Below are 22556 nucleotides of genomic sequence, written 5' to 3' on the forward strand. Positions count from 1 at the left end.
ATAGGTGATGATCCAGTCTTCTCCATATGGTTATCCAGGGTTAGATGAGGTCAGTGTTGTGATCTTCATATATGGAGATGGCCACATATGGTGGCGTGACTTGTCACGGGGCGTGACCCATAAATGGAGGAGTGATGTCACAAGGCAATGAAGGCATGACCATATATGAAGGCATGATGTCACGAGGTGGTCATGACCAATGACCATATATGGAGGCGTGACAAACACACACACACACACACACGGAAAATGCGCAATTTCACAGTTAACTGCGATCTTTGGTCGCAAATATAGTAGCCTATTTCATCCTCCCCTCTCTTTCTTCAAAAGTGAAACACAGCTGAAAAACCTCAAAAATTTCAGTTCCTGGTCTGGTTGCTGTTGAAACATACTACAGTACTTCATGGTAGCCTACTTTGCATGTTCATTTTGGCTGCTGCACCCGCACCAAAGTGGGCTGCTATTAGAAGCTTGGAGGCTTGAGCTGTCAGCTGCCTGCAGTATCTGCAGTGCCAAGTCATGTAGTTATCCCACTGACTTCAGTGTTTAGTTAACTTTAAATGTTACCCTGCATCAGTGGCTAAATATCATTTTCTTTTAAAAGTATCGTTTTGTGCAGTACAGATGTCTGCATTTGCCTGGAGGAAGTGTGTGCGTGTGTGTGTCTGTGTGTGTGTGTGTGTGTGTGAGCGACTGTGCGTGCATGCGCGCGTGTGCATGGGCATGCAGTGGGTCCTCCTATTGCTGACTGCGTGCCAGATTTAAAGATCCCAGGTGTACAGCCTGCACACACACACACACACACACACACACACACACACACACACACATACACAGACAGATGGTTGAGGTTGTCCTGAAGTCTTTTCAGGAAACCATTGAAACAGAGACAGTTCAGGTTCCAGTTCACTGGAAAGCAGTGAAGCAGCAGAATCTGACACGAGATGTCTGACCAGTAGAATGAATGAATGAGTGGATGAGTGAATGATTGGGTGAGTGAGTGAGTGAATGAATGTGTGTGTGAATGAATGGGTGGTTGAATGAATGAATGGGTGAATGAATGAATGGGTGAATAAATGGACGAATGAATGAATGTGTGGATGAATGAATGAATGGGTGAATAAATGAATTAATGGGTGGGTGAATGAATGAATGGACAAGTGAGTGGATGGATGGATGAACAAATTAATCATTGAATGAACTAATATTAATATTTTACTCAATAGTACCAGAATACTCACCTACAATATTAACCTCTTTCAATTTGTTACCTAGCTATTTTGAGCATGACTTTATAGGCGAACATAGAAAAGTAATAAAAACGAAATTGTGAAAATAACAGATCTACAACATTGTTCGACAACGTGTATAAAATATAGGGCTTAGAACAGCCACATTAGTTATCTGTAAGCTGAAGAAATACCATGCTCAAGGCCCTTCAGGTTTCACCTCCAATTAAACTGCTCAAGTGAGGGAGAAACCATGACATGTAGTTAGTGTAAGATCATAAGATGGTATCTGGCGGAGTTTACATGCACGCACGCACGCACACACACACACACACACACACACACACACACACACACACACACACACACACACACACACACACACACACACACACACACACACACACACACACACACACACACACACACACACACACACACACACGTGTAAATACACTAAGTACACTCAGCAAATCTCTGGATAAAGAAGAATTAGATCAGACACATTGGAATGTTGGCTGCTTTCCAGTACCCATCCTTGGAGCAAGTTGGTACGAAGTTACGAACAGTCTACAGAAGCTGTTGTCATTATACCAACCTTGACAAGATAGCCTGAGGTTTCAGAGAGGACAGGACAGGGCAGGAGAGGCAGAAGTTGGAAAGTTATACACAGGATATTTACAAAGTAGCAGTGCCATCTGGTGGACCAAATTACTACTACCACCCTCTGTCTGCACTGGTTTCAACCTCCACAGCAACAGTTACTATAAAACAAAGACTGAACTCATTCAATTAGACACTTTCAACCTGGTGTGCAATGTACTTTTTCCAAATATTTTCTACAAGCTAGCTCGCCGATTGGCTATTTCTGTGCCATACAGTCCAAAGTATAAAAGATAGAGGTTAATTGAACACAAACAAATGAGCAGAAAAACGGTCAGTTTCCATGCCAAGGAAAGACAGACCCCAAATAGCCATAGTCTCTGGCTAGCCACTATTGAGAAAACAAGTGGTCCCAAGTGTATCACTGCTTCTCCATCACCCACCCAATACTGTATGATATTTTCATGTATTTTTTGTCCTATCCCACATGTATGCATAAGGGTAAATATTTTATTGCTGTTTGGATGTAGAACATTAGAGTGGTTGTAAAGGCCAAACAATGATTTGTCATGCACCCATTATGCCCAATGGCAGTTGCAAGGAGTTGCATTGGTAATGGTGCAGTTAAAACAGTTTTAAGTTGTGTATGTATTTTACAGAGTTGTGAGCTTGTGACTATTTGCAACTGGTGTGGTTTTGGTTTTCGGAACCTCCCCTGCATGCATGGTTCTGAATGCAGCTGGAGAACAAAAAGAAGTGTGTGTGTGTGTGTGTGTGTGTGTGTGTGTGTGTGTGTGTGTGTGTGTGTGGGCACGCACACACACACACACACACACACACACACACACACACACACACACACACACCATATTTCTGACCTCTGAAACAATCCACTTCCGTATTCAACAGGGAACAAAACTACTGTCAAACGCCTACCTGCACTTGAGTTAACAAGTTCTAACAAGGTCTATCGTTACACCGACTACATAGATTTGGTTTCTCCATGCACTCACATCTCCTGGTGAGCAGACAATGCCAGACGGAGATAAGACTGGTACAGGACTCAGGTCTTACAGCCTCCTCCCTATCAGCATCGTGGTCGTGGTCCTGATGAGCAATCTTGGTGAGTATAGCTCTGTGCAGAGTGCTCCACCATGGAAGATTGGACAACAAATCTTTACTCTGTATGAACTGGAATAAATCCCACAAGATATACATCTTTAAATTGAATAATAATTGTAGACTATAGTAGCCTACTTTAAGCATTTAAATGTTGACACTTGTGCTTGACATCAGTGTTGTCGGCTGAGAAGAATGTCACCAGAATAGTCAAGCAAAGCGGCGATGTCATCCTCCTCCTTCCTTACAACATGGCGAGACCGGCATCCTGGACAAACCAGAAGAAAAGGGGCGATTTCACTTTCAGGTGGAAGTTCAGCCCACTGTCTGAGACAGCAGGTGTCTCACTGCTGGTCACCAGGAACAAAAAAGTAACAGACTTGTTTAAGGGCAGGTGTGAGCTTTTGGAAAACGGAGCATTGCGTATCAATCAAGTAAAGAACACAGACAGTGGACTCTATGCCGTGGAGGTTTATGACGGTGATGATGGACGTTTAATTCTAAACAAAACACAGTTCCAGGTCATTGTACTGGGTGAGTAAGAAATTATTGTTAGGAGTTTATTGTGAAGTTTGTTAGTTGTCATCAAATGGCATTGCCATTGGTACTACCCCACATGGCCAGATATTGTCCAATAATTAGTAATTGAATCATAGTCATAGCACCAGCTATGAAATTGTTTTGCTCCATGGCAAGGATCATCAATATGTCCGGCAAAGACTTTACATTTTCTGTTTTACACACCATGATTATAATGTTCTTATTTTGATCATAATACCCAAATACTGTCAGTGATTTACTACGACACTATGTCACATTATGAGTCCACTAGTACGCTACTAGTGGTTCTCAAACGTTTTATTTGCAAGGACCCCCATAACTCTCAGAGTTACAGACCTGTTATGGTCATCATTCAGGGCTATCTCTTTATGCGTTTCTGTTAACTCATATTGTATGTCCAAGGCCATTTTTGACAAAAATGTCCACCACAAGCCAACATGGCGATGAACCCTTACTCCATGGTAATAACTCCTGTGTGTCCCAATGTGCACAAATCCATCCATCCATTCATAGGCCTACATAACATACATACATCTGTTGTGTTCTCAGAGCCAGTTTCGAGGCCGTTGGTGAGAGGTTCCTGTACGGTGGCCGGCCTGATCTCTCTGAGCTGTTCTGTGGACAAAGGAGACCAAGTCATTTTCCAGTGGACTACAACCAGAGGTACTGTATAGCCTAACTAACTGTAATTACAGTAATTATTGCAGCCTATAGCGTCTTTCAGTGGAGTCCAATATTTTAGTGATATATTCGGTGTAGACTGTAGGCCTACTTTCAAATGCCTGTACATTTTACTGGAGTGCATTAATGTTACTTACACTTTAAAATGTTAAGTATTATACTTGTATATTGCTATGGCTATATATAGTGAGCTTCAGTTCTTCCAATTCTCCCGACCCTCCCGATACTGAAATCTACCATATTGCGTGGAAAAAGACAGCACAGAACTGCCAGAACTGAAACCGGGCGCAACCCGTACGAAATAAATAAGGGTCTTCGCCCCTTTCGGGCTTGACCCCCTAATTAAGTTTTACACAATTATTGAGTACTTTACTACTTTGGCTAACCAATAAGAGTGTGTCCCTCAATCCAGGTATCTCTCATGGTCACAACTTGTTGCTTGACAGAATCATGAATGGGAGTGTCGTCTGTGTGGCCAGCAATAATATCAGCAAACAGCAAAGTGATACCTTTCAGATGAAGTGTCGAGGTAGGCATATTAACCTTTATTTATAAATGCATGTCTGTACCTGTGTACGTGTTTAATCCACGCAACTCGAGGACCGTTGGCCCCACGACTTCAAATTCGACACACACGTTCGATACCACCACAGGGGGCGGTGTTGAGTCAGTCAGGCCCACGGTTGTGCAGAACCACCGCCAACAAGCCTCTGCCTGGGTATGGACATGGCCCCTGCCCAGATTCCATATGGAGCTGGCCTGATCTGACATCATTCTGAAGTCTGCATAGACTCCATATTTTGGCATGCCTGACAAAGAACTCCATATATGGGCATAAAAGGGATACAGACATAATATCTGAGTGGGGCATTCATTTCCAACTTGCATCGTTCCATGTAGGCCAGTGTCCAACGGGCACCGCTCTAGTATCTATCTATAAATGCACCATCTCTGTCTGTACGTGTGTGTGTGTAATACACACGTCGCAACAATAAACTTTATTTGTATTGCACTTATTTAAAAACCTGCAACCATAAGTCAGCCCCATAAGTATAACCATAAGGAGTTCCCAACACAGCTACGCTATGCCCAAAATATGGAGTGTGTTGTCTAACCTCAATGTGTCGCCATATGGCATCAGCCTAGTAGGTAAGAAGGAGGAGACGTTGAGGTTGGATTCTGGAGTTCAGTTTGAAGATCTAGATGACATCCCATTCTGGATCTGGACACAACTGGAAGTCTAGAACAGCAGTAGAGACATCATTATTTAATGAGTTCTCCCGCTTTCCCAATGAATGCATTATGTATTATGATGAGGACTGCATTGTCCTACAATGTAATGTATATTGATTTATTGAAGTCTGCAACAACTTTCAACTTATTTCATTCTATACAGCTCATGTTTCAGCATTAACTGCAGTGCTAGGCATCATATCTATATCCATGGCTTCAACCATCTTCATTCTGAGGAAGAAGAGACAGCAAGGGCTGAAGACAGAAGGTAGGAATAATAATACATAAATAAATACATTAATAAATAAAATATTAAGATAAAGGAATCAAATCACAATCTGGCAATTCACTGCCAGATTGTTATGAACAATGATGTAAAATTTTCCCTCTGACTACATTACCCACATGCAGGCTTCTCAAAGAGGTTTTTGGTGCAGTTGGTCCTAGTCCTATAGTCCTTGTCCTGAGTGACCTAGGGTAATTTGCGGCTATAAAGGCCAACTACCCCCACGATCAGAGATCTTCACCTATAGGCAGAGATCTCTGATTGTCTGGCTACATGAGACTTACGGTCTCATATCTCAGAACCTTGGTTCTGAGATATGTATCAGGAAATTGTGATCTAATGTGAATTTAGAATTTAAATCTCATGTCTTTCACAGAATAGACTATAATCTCACATGTTTGTTTTCAGGTCCACAGGAAGAGAACGTTTATGTGGACATGAGGGGTAACCGTGGCGATCAGAAAGAGAAGGACAGGAACCTGGAGTTAGACAGAGAGGAGTGTCATTATGGTACACAAACATTCTTGCACTTATATACTGTACGTGTAGGCTACGTACTTGACTTGTGCTGATTTCTATTGTCAACATGTATTACAGTACATAGCCTACATCAAATCAAATTTGATTATTTATATAGATACATTTAAAAACAACTCACATTGTAAAGGTACACAGACATACTCAGACAGTAGAAAAACGTTAAAAGCAGCAAGGCAAACCATTCTTAACCCTCTAAGACCCAGCGTTGCTTTTTAGCAACAATTTTATTTTATTTAATTACTAAATTATTATTATTTTGTTCTGTTCTTTTTTCACCTAAACGTCATCAGTGATGTTCATTGCAATGCCATTTCAAGGCCATTGGTCATGATATTTGCATATAAATACCCCCCACAGAGGCTGAAATTCACACAAATTAAAAATGTCTGGACTCTGTGCGATTTTGAACATTTTTTTAACCTAAGACTTTTGACCTTTACCCTAATAAAAGTAGGTACAATAATTGTAATATATGTTTTTTTGTGATCATTAGAATGTCTAGAACATGTTTTATTCATTATTGTGAAAGATATCCCCCAAATGTAAATTATGAATTTATTATATTATTATATAATTATTATATAATTATTACAATATAATAGTGAGGGCTGCCAACCCTCCTGGATTGTGACCTCATGTCCTGGGCTCCTGGATTGTCATTTCTCCTGGATTTGGTATCAAACACCCCGAATTCACCAGAACATAGGACACATTTACTATATCAAAATGTTTCTTTGTTTCCCTCATAGTCCAATGCTGGCAGCCCTGCATAATTCAAGTTCAACAGGGCTTGTGAATATGGATTTAAGACTCAACAGAGGGGGCAGAAGTAACCATTATGGGGGCGGTTGCGACAACAGCAAAGGCACCCCTGAGATTCAGTCTCGCCCTGTCTGCTGACCTGAGGGTCCTAATGGTTGGGGTAAAGGATAAATAGGTCAGCAATGTAGGAAGGGGCCAGCCCATAGAGCTTTGTAAACGAAGAGGTGAATCTTCAAGTTGATTCTAAACCGCCAACCGATGTAGTGGTTTAGACAGGCCATACAGGCCAGGACAGGGGTGATATGGTCTCTCTTCCTGGTGCCAGTCAAGAGTATGGCAGCTGCATTTAGTCTGTCTAACCGGGATGGCATGAGGGTGTGGATGCCTAGGTCTTGCGCAGAAAGAAAGGGTTTGATTTTGGTAGTAGTAAAGAGTACAACCTTGAACATACTACATAGCCAACCTTTGAAACTAACGACTATACATACCTACTACTACGTACCTTAACCCTAACCTCGAGTCACCAGGCTTTCCACCTCGGAGGAAAGCCTGGTCGGTGTTCCAAAATCGCTGTGTGAACCGGTCTGGAGGGGATGGTAATTTACGTCAGGAGTCACCTGGCAGGAAACCACAAGGCGAAATAAGAAAGTACCCATTTAGTACTGATTCCGCCTTGTGGTTTCCTGCCAGGTGACTACAAATCATTGACTACAACATGACGAAAGTTACCATCCGCTCCCCACCGGATCAGGACCACGAAATGGAATGCTGCCCAGGCTACCTTAACCCCAATCACTACTTAACCCTAAAAGTTGACCCTCTACGTAAAACAACAATTTATTATGAACAGCAAAAGATCCTCATTCTTCTATCCCTGGTTGTCAGCAGTACCTGCTAACATGCTGTCCTCTCTCTCCACAGTTATATGTGCTTCCATTAAACCCACGACAACACGAACATCAGTGCGCATGGAGGACATACTGCATGCCTGAGACATGATCAAAGTACTGTACATGAAACCAGCTCAGAATTTGAATGTTTACATTATGGGATAAACTCTCAAACGCAGCACACCATCATTCTTTCTCTGATTGTTATTGGTATCAAATGATGTAACATAGTGCCACAGCAGAATGTTTCAGTCCAGTAGATGAAATTAATACAATCATCCCAGATTGTCTGATTTCACCCAACTGGTTACAACTGTAATGCGGAAGAATTGTATGCAGACAAATGACACGGGAAGCAATTTAAATACCCTCTTATTCCAAAGAACATGTAGAAGGTATTGTAATGGTCTACAGTGCATTAAATAATTAGGTCTCATACAATACCACATGGGCCTGACAGCGAATATAATCGATTCATGGCCAGATGGTCCATTTGCTGATTTTTGATATCACATGCCTACTCTAATTTAGTTTTTATTATTATTTTGTAGTTTAATGGGTAAAGCAAGCATGTCATTTGTAATTCACTTTGTAAATAGTCGTCTAGTTGTCTTTTACTTATAGGGAAATTGTCTGTTTGAACAATATGTTGTTTTGGAACATGAAATGTTTTGACTAAGGGTGCAGTCCCACCAAATTTTTATGCAAATGCTTTCAATGGGAAAGGAGCATTACTTTGCGGAAATCCTCAAATAAACCGCTCCGTTCCCATTGAAAAGCATTGGCAGAATCAATCCACCCTCATCATAGGTAGAATTAAACTTTGGTGCGACCGTGCCCTAATGCTGATTTGTTTTTGTAATAATTCTGCCTGCCCCAGCTTCACTATGTCAACAACATTGGAGAAAAAACATACAACACATTCTTTAGCAAAAATATATTTTTAATGTATTTAAAACATACAACACATTCTTTAGCAAAAATATATTTTTAAGGTATTTACAAACCGTAAAATGATTATGCACATAGAGGCAGATTTTACTATGACGCACTTCCGTTTTGTCACAAGCTTAAATGCATGTAGCAAAAGCGCCAATGCTAGAGAGCTATGGCAATGCCCATCCTTTCTCCAGAAACGTTAATATTCTAATCACGATGGGCCGTAAAATAAAAAATGAGCTCCGAACCTCGTCGACACCGTAGCCCCATAGTTCCTAAGAAAACAGCGTCTAAAGATAGTGGCTAATACAGAAGCTAATGGATGTGCGCACACACAAACAGTCAAACAGTGCAGGCGGGGCCCTACTACTGTCTAAAAATGGAAAACAGCAAGGCTTTCTTATATCGATATAAAATGCCTTAAAGGACAACTTTAGTTTTTTTCAACCAAGGTTCATGTTTTAGGTTGTTATTAGAGAAAGTAAAAGATGAGTGTTAATTTTTTTTTTCATTTGCTGCTTTCTTTTGTTTTAGGGATTTTAGCTGTTTTTGACAGGGGGGCGGGGGCATTCGAGCATGGGGCTAAATATGTATTTTTTGTAGTATGTATTATGGCGATAATTTTTTTTTATTATTTACTATAGTCCTACTAGACCCCAAGAAATTACATCTGGCCACAAAAGATCACGAGATCTACTGAATGTGTCAAACTGCATATTGAGCCTATGACACACATTGTGGCTTCCCCCCAGTAGGCCTCCTTCACATTCAGTAGATCCTGTGATCTTCTGTGGCCAGATGTAATTTCCTGGGGTCTAGTAGGACTATAGTAAATACCGGTAATAAAAAATGAAATCGCCATAATATTTTGTAAAGAAATACATATTTAGCCCCATGCTCGAATGCACTCATCTTTTCTTTTCTTTTTTTTTTTTTTTTTGCGGCTTACGCCTTTTTTATTGATTTTTTAAGGGACAGACAGTAGGCTGACAGGAAACGGGAGAGAGATGGGGGGATGACATGCGGTAAAGGCCGTGTCGGGTCCGGGAGTCGAACCCGCGGCACACCGCGACTGGATCACCAGTCCGGTGCCCAGACCGTTACGCTACGGCCTGGGCCGAATGCACTCATCTTTAACACTCATCTTTTACTTTCTCCAATAACAACCTAAAACATGAACCTTGGTTGAAAAAAACTAAAGGTCATTTAAGGCCTTTAAGGTAATTTCAAACGGGCAGTGATTTAACACGCCTATAGTTCACAAATACCTGTCGTTGATCCAGGCAACAACGTGTGCGTTAATCACTGCCCATTTGAAAGGACCTTTACAATTACAACATACAAGAGATACAACAGGCAATCAAATCATAAAAGAATGTAAAACAAATACATAACTTAAATAACAGGCAGAACATACAGGCATTTTAGCCAGTGTACCCTTAATCTTGATGTATAACAGCTCACTGAGTAGCTTGAAAGTGCTACAATGATACCGTTTGTCGATGTCGACACATACAGCCTTTTCATAAACTTAAACATTAGATTTCTTAAGTGCTTTAAAAGTCCTCACTCCAGCAGTGACAAACATCTGGCTAGCACTGCCCCCTCTGGGTTGTTTAAGGAGTATTCTCATGGCATCATTATATGCAATTTAGTTGCAACCTGTGCATGCTAGATTTTTTTATAACATGACCACAGGTGTGCAGTATAAAGCGGTGTGCAATATGCCTTGAACAAGGACACTTTCACTTTAGTGGAACAATGACAGAACTTTCGGGCAATAGTGTTTGTTTCATCATCTGTATATATCATCATCAGTCATTTGATGATTTAGAACGAGTATACCGGTACTACTCGTATTTATTTGATAGGACGAGTATACTCGTCCTAAGCATCAAATTGCAACTGTAACCTAGCCATGGAAACATAGCATTTGCCACTATCTTGTTTATGTTTGCCAGGGTCACTAAGTCCAGCCCAAAATAGCATGAAAGATATGCAAATTCTGCGCCATAGCCTTTTAAGCCATTCTTTCACTCTTTCCCAGGCATTTGGTGACCCAGGTGCTTCTGCTTTGACGGTTGTTGCCAATTTGACGACCCCAGGGTTGTAGTGCTGGCCACCATTTGCTTCAACCATCTCATTTACTATATTCAAGAATCCCTTTACCTGCTGCTTGTGACCTTTTCTCGTGTTGTCAAAGCTGCAATATCTACCACCACATTTCTCAACAAACTTTGACACAACCTTATCTGCCTTTATATTCTCATCGAGTGACTGGCCACTGAGCTCATTGCCGTAGGTGAACAGGATCATTGTATGCTTTAGAGCATTTTTGTCAAATAGTAACGGTAGGAGTTCAAGTAGTTCAAATTCGGCACTACCAAGCCTGACTACAATGACAAGAGCATGTGGGCCTTGTGTACATTCCATAATACACTTAAACATCTCCAGGTATACTTCCTTTGGAGAGAGTGGAGTGTCTCCTCCAGGGTTCTCATTTGAGATCCCTGGAGTGTCCACTACAGTGACATTCCATCCCTCCACCAGTGCTAATTGAGCCTCACATTTCTTGATGGCCGGTTTATTAAAGCCACAGCTTGTTGCAAACTTGTCTGATCCCAGGATGGTGTTGGCTGACGCACTCTTCCCAACCCTCGGTAAGCCCAGCAGAATTATCCTCCTGTCCTTTGGGCTGTCAGAGACTCTGGGAATATCTGGTGAAATAGAGTTACAGCATTACATGAGTCTACATTTGCAACGTTAACCCAAAAAAGAAATAAAACAGGTGTTAAAATGACAGGTGCTAACCATCCAAATAAATCATGCATGGCCCTTTTCCCTACCTTCTTTAGCATAGCAATTATTGAAGTTTACATTTTAGGGAGGTGGCACCTCAAAACTAGCACCAGAGAGAGAGAGAGAGAGAGAGAGAGAGAGAGAGAGAGAGAGACTCACACACACAGAATATAAAGAGAGTTTTTAGAAAGGAATTCTTACTGAGGTGGCTGGACTTCTTCAGTAATTCTTCTACCTGGTCCTGTCCTCCGTCTTCATTGTTGAACACGTGATATCTTCCTGCAAAGCGGTTAGAGACCACATCTGGAAGGGTGCCCTCCTTATCTTCAAAGATAAAATCTTCCACTAGTGTTCCCTTCAAGGCGTCACCCCTCGTGAAGAGCATGTAGCTCTTTTCTAAGCCTTCAGACCCTAATAGCTTCATGATCGTCGCAACAGCTTTTTCATCTTCTTCTGTGAACCTATCAATTTTGACTAACACCAAAAATAGACAGGGTATGGAGGACTGAAGCACGTCTTTACACAATATTTTAATTTCTTTTTCTTTCTCGTGGTTGAAGATTCCTGGTGTGTCAAAGACAGCGATTTGTTTCCCAAAGATATTTGCAGTTGCTCTTTTGATTTCTGCAGTCACTGATTTGAAGGACAGCTTTGATTCAAATGCCTTTTCACCCAGTATGGTGTTCCCTGAGGCACTTTTGCCAGCCCCGGTTTTCCCCAGCAGGACAACGTTGAGGTCTACTTGATCCATCCTGGGGAGACAAGACAATGGAGCAAATACAGCTCTTAGTTTTGTTATCATCCCTCATTTGTGTATGAGGGTGTATAATAGTAATACACCCAAATAATAAATAGATAAATAAATAAACATATAGCCTACGCAAGTGTGGATCCCTGTAAGTCAGTCTCGGACTTGACTTGAGAATGGCCGTAGTTTACGGCCCAAAACAATATTATGAATCCCAGTGAATGTGGCAGATTAAAAACTACACTTGACTAATATAGGCTAGCCTTACACCATATGTATTAACCTGAAACCTTTTTAAAGAGATATGATACAGACAATTCATGCAAAGTCCGTAATTTCCGGACTATAAGCCGCACCTGAATATAAGCCGCACCAGCCAAATTTAGGGAAAATCCCATATACAAGCCGCACCGGACTATAAGCCGCAGCTACGTTAGCTCAGAGCCTGAGATGGCTCTGCGTTAGCTGTAAAAATCCATAGATTAGCCGCACCGTTGTATAAGCCGCAGGGTTCAAATCATGGGTAAAAAGCCGCGGCTTATAGTCCGGAAATTACGGTACTACTATTATCTTCTTAAATGCGTCACAACAGTCTTAACTGCAGTCACACTGCAGTCATACTTTTTAGTAACTTTTACGACAAGTCAGTGATTATGAAATCTAAAAAGACTATATATACACTCGTTACAATATCACCATGATCTACATATTGTGATTGATTGAGTGATTGACGTATGTATTAACAGTGTGCAGAATGGGTACAAACGAAAGCACAACTCAATAAAAAAACTTTTACTGTGGACGACACCATAAGCATAAAGCATTAACTTGTTTACAATAGGGTCCACCCTTTTCAATTCATCAGAACATACACTTCTATATAAAACATAAACATAAAATCATCATATAAGGAGGTAAAAAGGATAAAAACATACAGTGGAAAAGTGGGTGGAGGGGGGACTCTGACTTTTACGGGGGCCAGTTTCGAATTGCAGCCATCCGTAGGTGCCCTTTTGAAGAAGTCAAGGGATTCACATTGTTTGTGCCGAATCTGGGTTACACATGGTTTGTTGAACTCCCTCTGATGATGGTCAGGCTTCTACTTGGCCTCACTCCTCGAACCCACCTCACCCCTGCCCATTTTGACAGGCTGGAATGTCTTAAGGTTGGCGACAGAGTACAGCATCTTGCAATGGGTCTGGTCCAACAACAAGAGCCATTCTAGGGCTGAGGCTATTTGTACGTCTCTAAATGTTATGATGAATTGAACATGGTGGAACCTAGCCCAAACATTTAGATTCTCGTAGAGGTTTTTTTCGATTCTGACGAATCTCTCTACGAGAGTCTAAACGTTAACCCCGCCCCTAACGTCGAAAAGGAACGTTTGTGCCTCAAAGTCACTCTTATCTTGTACAAATGCAAAATCTAAACTGCTTTAACTTTTGCCCCACTTGTTTGTGATCTGTTCGCACCCATATTAAACACCGAACATGCTTATTTTTCAATAAAAAAGGTATTTTAATCCACTCTGTTTCGGAATCCTCCATTGTAAATGCGCAACAGAACATTGCCCGCGCCCCTAGCGGCCAGGGTTCTCTTGCGCATCTACAATGGAGAGAAAACCAAGATGGCTGCCAGATTCCGAGACAGAGTGGATTAAAATACATTTTTTATTGAAAAATAAGCATGTTCGGTGTTTAATATGGGTGCGCACAGATCACAAACAAGTGGGGAAAATTTTAAAGCATCTTAGATTTTGCATTTGTACAAGGTAAGAGTGATTTTGAGGCACAAACGTTCCTTTTCGACGTTAGGGGCGGGATTAACGTTTAGAGAGATTCGTCAGAATAAAAAAAAAACTCTACGAGAATCTAAATGTTTGGGCTAGGTGGTCGTGGACCCTATTGTAAACAAGCGTAATTAGTGATGCACCGAATATTCGGCCGCAGAAAATATTCGGCAGAAAATGGCTAAATATGCATTTTCGGCCTATTCGGTTTCGGCCCAAATAGGCAGAAAATATATCACCGAATAGTGTATGCAATTAATGCATTCAAAGAGCTGAATAAATGTTTTATGGATCCATAATAGTGATTATTATTTAAGTTAAGTTTTGCCATAACCATAATATAACATTTGTAGAATCAAACTTAGGTTAATGGGTTAAGTGAGGATACTAAAACAGCGATATTCAGTTACACTTCATACCAATGATACTGTGCGGGTGTAGGTATGTTAAGTGATAACCACTTTCAACATGGCATTATAGGCAAAAGCTTTCTAAATCTTTCAAATTTTCCAAACATCTACAAGCTTGTAGGTCAACAATCTTTGCTATTTGTTGTACAACAAAGTATTTATAGTGCTTAAGTGGCATTCTGGACTAGACCTGTCTGGCTGGAAACATTGTGGTTGCAAGGACTGCATTTCTGACCTTTCAGATACAGGACTGTGTCACAGTCATTACCCGGTGATTGAGAGATTATTTATTCTGTACTTACTCTGTATAAACATACTATTTTAACTAGTGATGCCCCGAATATTCAGCCGCAGAAAATGTTCGGTTTCGGCCCGAATAGGCAGAAAATATATCACCGAATAGTGTATGCAATTAATGCATTCAAAAGGGCTGAATAAATGTTTTATGGACCCATAATAGTGATTTATTAAGTTAAGTTTTGCCATAATCATTTATTTTAAATAAATCAGGTAGCTTTAAGGTACGGCCATGACAGCAATGGTAGGAAAAAAGATGTATAATATTAATCATATTCGGATATTCGGTATTCGGTTTTCGGCCAACTGTTTCCTATAATTCGGTATTCGGTTTCGGGCAAGAATTTCAATTTCGGTGCATCCCTAAGTGTAATGCTTTACTTTATGGTGTTGTCCACAGTTAACAGTTTTTGCATTGAGTTGTGCTTGAACTGTAATGTAATTCTGCAAACTGTTAAAATACTTCAATCAATCAAAACATACAATTATAATATGCTGCAAAACCAAAAGAGAGTAGGCCTATAGTCAGAAAATGTATTGTAGCTATAATAAACTCAACGAATCATAACCTACAATAAAAATAAACTAGAATGTCTCTGATGTTACATACATTGGCAAGTATTTAATAAGCTGTATAAGCCTAGTGTTAGATGGTGGATATTAGCCCTATAGAATCAGAATGTCTGATGTTACATACAAGAGACATTCTAGGGCTAATAACACTAGGTTTATAGGCTACAGCTTAGCTTATTAAATAAAAAGGCTTGGCATGATTTTAGTTTTTTTTCGTTGTGTATCATGGTTGTGTGCCATTTTGTTATTGTAAAGCCTTTTATTTTAACTAGCTAATTATTTATTTAGTTTTGTTTAATTCTAATAATCTTCTTGCTTAATCCACACCTTGTGCGACAAACCACACATCGCAAATTAACATTCGTTCAAAGTTATATAGAAATGTGTTAAACTAACCTGAAACCAAACCGGACCAGTAACGCAGACCTTATCCACCTTCTTCCTTCCTTCTCCAAAGAATGCGCGAGGCTCCTAGGGTATTTCCGAACATGTTTAATCTAGTGTGAGTCTATGCCTGAGGCTGGCCTCATGCCAGTGGCGGTTGGAAGATCCCACCTTTCATTCTCTTTCTTTCATTCTACGGGTCTGGTGAAGTAGAAGCACAAGTCCCTTCCTACTCGCCAGATTTTTTCATTCTAAAACTTAATGATAAACTAAAGCCTGGTGACGCGAGGTTTGTCTCACACATTCCGAGGAATACAATTTCTGTGGGTTGGTGAAATGGCATCTAAAACTGGATTTAGTAAGTTTGATCTATTTTATTATTATTGTTTCAGTCTTCCGAACATGAATGAATCCCAATGTTTTCCATGCAGCTTCCCTAGCTCTGGTCCAAGGCTATGGACCAGAGCTAGCAGCAGCTTCCCGAACTAATTATTCTAGTGTTCTTATGTTAATTTGTCTCAGTTAATATAAAAATCACACCAATGTGAAGTGATCGAGGGCGCTCTACCAAACGATTCGGCCCTTTAAATGTCGTTGACGTTAACAGTTAATTTAGTATTTCCCTCCCTCTCTGAAATCTGAAATTATCTTGTATACAAAACAGATTTATTTGATTGTATAGTAGTCGATCTCTATACAATTAAGAAAGAATAACATGACACAGAGACGGTGACTGCTTAATTAAGTTAATTTAGGACCTTATAGTTAGTTAATTTCATTTTATTAAACACATTTGTTCCATGTAGCCCATGCTATTTAATTATGCCCGTGGATATAGCCTACAGAGTGAACTTAACAAACAATAAATTAATATGATAATACCTTTATATAATCACCAACATGAATTATGTTTGTTATTTGTAGTGGGGCGAGATGGAAAAGGGGCGACCGTACCCTCTAATCACCATACGTCATGAATTGAAAATGGTGGAGCCAATGTAAACACGTGTAATGCTTTATGGGGTCGTCCACAGTAACAGTTTTTGTATTGAGTTGTGCTTTTGAAATGTAGGCCTACCCGGCTATTCTGCATACTGTAGTGTAGAAGGGAGTTCCAACCACGCCTCTAGCCTAGCAGGCCAGTCTGGTGCATCTCAGAAGCAGGACAGATACAATTTACAATTTAGGCATTTAGCAGACATTAAGCAAGCACAAAAAGCATGGGAATACATCACATAAAAGCATTTATCATGAAACATGCGTAAGCTATGAAAGTAACAGTGGAATATCTATATAATGAAACTATACATATAAACTATACATATATACTACTATGCTATACATATGTACTATGGCGTGCTATGACTATATACAATGCAATTATAGTGCTGTCTACATAACATGCTATAAGTCTGTATCAAATGCTATCTAAGTCTACGGAAATGCTATCTAAGGGGGTAGGGTAAGTGCTATGGGCCATGATGGAGTCTGAAAAGGTGGGGTTTCAGACTACGGCGGAAGATTGGGAGTGATGCTGCAGTTCTGACTGCAATGGGAAGTGCATTCCACAGTTTTGGAGCCAGAAGGGAGAAGAGTTTGGGACGTGTGGAGCGTCCCAAACGTCCAAAAACAAGATAACATGCGAACAAGAACCCTGTATAATTATAGTCTCAATGCACTTTAACTTTCATCTGGATAATTCCTGACTTGTAGGTTCCACGTGAAAAACATGTAACTAATGATTGCTGGCTGTGTGACATTGGTTAACTAAGGGCCTGCCCCCTGCATTATGTGTGTACTTAAGCCCTACTGTGTTGCCCCCTCGGAAGATGTAAGTTACACATCGAAACGTTGGCACTTTTTATTTGCACCCTGTTATAATAAACCAATTAAGGGCCTAAATCGTCTGAGCTGCTCCAGTGCCGCCTTGTTCGCTATTCTGCATACTGTACGTTAATAAATACTTCAATTAGAATGTTGTCCAACTTGTCCTCACCTTAATTCGTCTTCAATGTTTGTGTTTAAACACTCAAAGCATGGCCATTCATTGCCAATGGCATTTAATGTTTGTGTAGGACAATATGTTTGTGTTCAGAAGTCACACCCTCAAAGCTGGACATAGCCCCTCAAAAAATAGTGCAAATTGAAATACCTGAAACGGCTCAAAAATGTTTATGTATATGATGGCACTTTTACTCAGATTTATTTAAACCTCTCTCTCTCTCTCGCTCTCTCTCTCTAACAGACCCAAGAAGAAGACAGAGTAAAGACATGCCCCTTGGTTGTGAGTGGGGGCTTTTATACTATCCTAGTAAGATGAGATATACTTTTTACAAATTTCCCACGGAAATTTGTCTTGGGCAAAAGTGCAGTAGTACATCAACGTTTTTAAAACACAGACAAACTAGAAAAAGTGCCCTTCTGGGCACAGGTCTCCACCAGGATTTCTTCCTCAGCCTAGTGGGAATATGCGTGCACAGTTTCATCGCAATCGGACGCTGCGTTGAGGAGTTGTGGCGATTTGTACAGCACTCCTGTGAACTTTGGAAGCCAATCTGAACCAATCAGGATGGAGTGTGAGAAATCTGAAAGACCGGTTTCGTTGAATGGCTCTAGAGAGACTGTGTACCAATTTGCGTGATGTTTGGACAAAATCTGTAGGTGTACTGTGCAAAAACTTGTTTTGCACAAAGCGGCCTCCTGGTGGCGCTATAACAGGCCGTTCTGGAATGTTTGGGGCAGAGGTTCATCGTTGGCATCCAGGGAGTGTGTGTGGAAAATTTGGCATCGACCGGGTTGTTTTGCACAAAGCGGCCTCCTGGTGGCGCTATAACAGGCCGTTCTGGAAAGTTTGGGGCAGAGGTTCATCGTTGGCATCCAGGGAGTGTGTGTGCAAAATTTGGCATCGACCGGGTTAACGGTGGCCGAGATTAGCTGTTCACGGACACACGGACACACGGACACACGGACGGACGGAGTGCAAAACATACTCTCCCCACATGCCTTCGGCCTGGTGGAGACAATAACAGAATGTAGAGAATTACTATCTACTGCATATCTATCTATTTAGGACGACCGTCGAGCCGATTCCACTCTATGGCTCCGAGACACTAGCCTGGCTCCAGCCCTGAATCGCTAGCTGTCGTTCCCTGATGCCATTGCTAGGGACACATGCATCAGTACGCAGGAACTGGGGATGGCAATGAAGGACCGGGAAGTCTGGCATGGCATTGTGAAATCCATGATCTCGAACCACGGTCGAAAAATGATGATATCTATCTATAAATGCACCAAGTCTCTGTAGGTGTGTACGTCTAACCGCTCCATTGACTTCAAATTCCACACACGCGTTCCACACCCCCACAGGGAGTGCATGCAGTATATAAGAATCATATTGTGTTTCTTACCTGCATCCTCTGTGGCGTGCGTCCCTGGCGTGATGTTTACGTCAATCTGAGGAAGAACCAAACACACTACTAATAGACAGTAAAGCAAGCATTTACAATTGATTTCAGATTTCCAGACAGCAGGTCTGTGCATTTGATCTTGAACTGATATGAACTCCTAAAACAATGCAGTTGTTTATCCTGTACTGAACTCTCTGTCCCGATTGGATAAAATCAGTTATTTAACACAACAAAAATACACTTTACTAAACTTTACTTAAGTACATAAATGCACCTGTTAGTCTATAGGTAGCACAAGCTTATATTCTGTAGTGTTAACACACCAATGTGTGTGTACTGTGTACACACACACATACTTTGAACCGGTCCGGCAGGGAGCGTAGCAGCTTGACTTTGATTGACAGGCCAATGAGCGTCGCCATGCTACAGTGCGGGATGGTGGGAGTGAACTCTACATCCACTGAGCCCTCTGTATCATTCACCTGAGAGAGAGAGAGAGAGAGAGAGAGAGAGAGATATGGTACAGCTGTTGTTTATTTGTTAAAAAAACTAAATGAAGAGCCCGTTTGTAGTGGGCCGGTGCTGCAGAAGCTCTTTCCCCTTTACATTTTTATCCCACGATTATGTATCCCATTTTTCACCCGGTGCCAATTGCCTAAATTGTAATCCTGGGCGCTACTCTCTCTCTGCCAACCTGGGGAGAGGCCCGAACGGAGTGAGCAGGTCGCTAAATTCTTATCACCAGACAGACAGACAGACAGACAGACAGACAGACAGACCTTGACTCTGCATTGCTCCACCACATTCAGTTCTTCCAGAGACAGTGGGTGTTCGGGGTCGTTGATGGATTTGATCAGATGTAATCCAGTTAAAGATGTAAATGCTGACATGACGATGAAACTAGTCAATGTAATTGATTATTTATTAAAACTGATAATTGAATAAAGACGTCAATTCATAATGTATCCCAATTTTTGGGCACGTCATTATAGGCAAACACTTTTTTCATGTCACAAATTGCGAAAATATAATAGGCAATTACAAGCTCACTAGATCTGCTACTGTATATATTTTCACAATTCTTTAACGCTTCTCGGTTTATTCAAAGAAAGGAAAAAGAATAAACACTACGAAAATAATAAAATATTGCTGCCCGAGGGGACATTATAACAGAGGATATCCTGTCACTAACATGGACTGTTTCCCATTCATAGAAATGCGTGCTTCCAAACTCCAGCACTTAGAAAAAGAATCACCTGCACAGAATTTCTTGACAGAAAGTAGCTCATAACATGTCTACGGTGGATTTCTATTAAACAAAAGCTCAGCAGATTGAAAGAGGATCATTCAAGCTTTTAGTCAGGTTCACTATGTCACCTAATATAATTTCGTTCAAAATTTGTGGAGATTAGCAAGACAATACATGTTTTTAATGTTCAGAACATGGGGAATCCAAAAATCGATGTTTGCATTTGCACAGACGCCTGCATGGCCCCCATATTGGGCATTCAAAATGGCCACCATAAAATATATAATTTGGGCTATCTTGGCTTCTAGACAACATAGAAAGTTAATTAAATATGCTAATCCTATGTTTTCTGGGCCAAGGAATCCAATAAAGACCTAAAGGATTGTGCACAGGAACTTGCAGTGGCGCCCCCTAGAGGATGGCCAGGGAAATTCAGGTTCACTGTGTTAAACGATATACGTTGATATAACATTTTAGTAGATTAGCAAAACTATACATTTTTGAAATCTTCAGAGCATGGGGAATCCAAAATCTATGTTTGCATTTATTATATATGCAAAAGAGCTATATGGACGATTTATGGTTCTAGCCAGATCGAACCGAGACATTGATCAGAAGAATGCAATTGGCAACTACGAGTTTACTCTGACGCCCAGAGCATTGTTTGCCCCAGATGGCTCTGTCCTTCCTTGTAATGACAAATCAAAGCTCATCCATTGCCTGGAAAATATGAAAATCACACACGATGAAACCCATCAGAATGAAGAAACACCAAAATCTGACAAACGCGCTGAGAGTAGAAAAATTGCCATTGTGGATGGAATGGTTCTTGTCCAACAGATGACAAAGAAACGTGGGACAATCAGCACGGTGAAAGATCTCAGCCAGCAGTTCAATGACAAACTCCTCGTGATGACCGCTGATTTCGAAGAGGTTATTCTGGTCTTTGACACCTACCAAACTGAGTCACTGAAGCAGAAAACAAGACAGAAACGACGACATGGCAAAGATCCCATTCAGTATCAGATTGCTGACGACACAAAAATCGAACACATCCCAATGGCACGCTTCCTATCCCACGAAAAGACAAAAGACGATCTAACTAATTACCTTGCACAAGCTATTCTCAAGATGAATGAAAACTCCCCAAAGTTATTCATCACATCAGCTTCAGGCCGCACAAGAAGCAACCAGGACATGCAGATCGAAGAAAACAACCACGAGGAGGCTGATACATTGATGATTTGCTTAGCTGCAGCTGCATCACAGCGCTGTCCTAAAGCACGAATTGTCTTCTTCAGCCCAGATACTGATGTCTTGGTTCTGGCTGTTGCACATTATGAGAAGCTCTGCAAAAACACTGCTATATGCATGGTATCAGGCACGTTGGAGATTGAGCCAATCTGGAATGCGCTGGGACGAGACAAGGCAGCAGCATTACCGGTATTCCATGCATTCACTGGAGCAGTTGGAAGGTTCTCTGGAATAGGAAAAACCAAGTGGTTTCAACAGTACATAAAGATTGACAGGGACATCATCTCAGCACTGATGAAACTAACAGAAGAAGGCGACCTAACACAGGAGGTGAAGGATGCATTGGCCAACTTTGTATGCATGCTGTACTGCCCAAAGGGCATCCATATAACAAGCATTCCTGAACTCAGGTGGTATCTGTTTTGCAAACATCTGGCAGAAAGCAGCAAGTTGCCTCCTACAGTTGGTGCCCTTGAGGAGCACATTGAACGTGTGCACGTTCAAAGTAGGGTGTGGTGCCAAGCCACTGTGATGTGGCAGAGTCTTTTTGACCCACTCAAACATGGCTATTATCAAAATAGCCATGGTGAGATACTCCCTACCACTACAAAGGTTCCACCTGCACCACAGGCCATTGTAGAGTTGGTCAGATGTCAGTGCAAAACCCATTGCACAACCCAGAGATGTTCATGCAGGAGACACAACTTGGCTTGCACAGAACTTTGTTTGTGTGGTGAATGCGAAAACGACGCAGACTGCAATGTGGAAAATGACACTCCGGACAGTGATGAAGAGCTGTAAAA

General features: G+C 41.2%; 2 protein-coding genes across 2 annotated transcripts; one reads left to right on the forward strand and one right to left on the reverse strand.

Moving 5' to 3' along the window:
- Positions 1-2864: 2864 nt before the first annotated feature.
- LOC310854859 (uncharacterized protein) lies at positions 2865-8006 on the forward strand (the record flags this gene model as incomplete). Its single annotated transcript, XM_083759584.1, has 6 exons — positions 2865-2955; positions 3129-3485; positions 4062-4175; positions 5590-5694; positions 6121-6222; positions 7978-8006. The coding sequence occupies 6 exons, from the start codon at positions 2865-2867 to the stop codon at positions 8004-8006; spliced, it is 798 nt and encodes a 265-aa protein (XP_083615710.1).
- Positions 8007-8608: 602 nt separating this feature from the next.
- LOC310862673 (GTPase IMAP family member 7-like) lies at positions 8609-15903 on the reverse strand. Its single transcript, XM_083770676.1, has 4 exons — positions 15856-15903; positions 11844-12394; positions 10106-11560; positions 8609-9050 (listed from the first exon to the last, which is right to left on the reverse strand). The coding sequence occupies exons 2-3, from the start codon at positions 12391-12393 to the stop codon at positions 10731-10733; spliced, it is 1380 nt and encodes a 459-aa protein (XP_083626802.1). The 5' UTR covers position 12394; positions 15856-15903; the 3' UTR covers positions 8609-9050; positions 10106-10730.
- Positions 15904-22556: the final 6653 nt, after the last annotated feature.

Source organism: Protomyctophum parallelum (assembly GCF_964188405.1).
Source record: "Protomyctophum parallelum genome assembly, chromosome: 1".
Taxonomy (NCBI): domain Eukaryota; kingdom Metazoa; phylum Chordata; class Actinopteri; order Myctophiformes; family Myctophidae; genus Protomyctophum; species Protomyctophum parallelum.

What these genes read in the sequence shown, in the direction of transcription:
- LOC310862673 (XM_083770676.1), bottom strand. Translation starts at nt 12,393, where the DNA reads ATGGATCAAGTAGACCTCAACGTTGTCCTGCTGGGGAAAACCGGGGCT. An exon ending in GAAGAAGTCCAGCCACCTCA is followed by an intron (nt 11,561 to 11,843) that starts GTAAGAATTCCT and finishes CTATTTCACCAG; the next exon opens with ATATTCCCAGAGTCTCTGAC.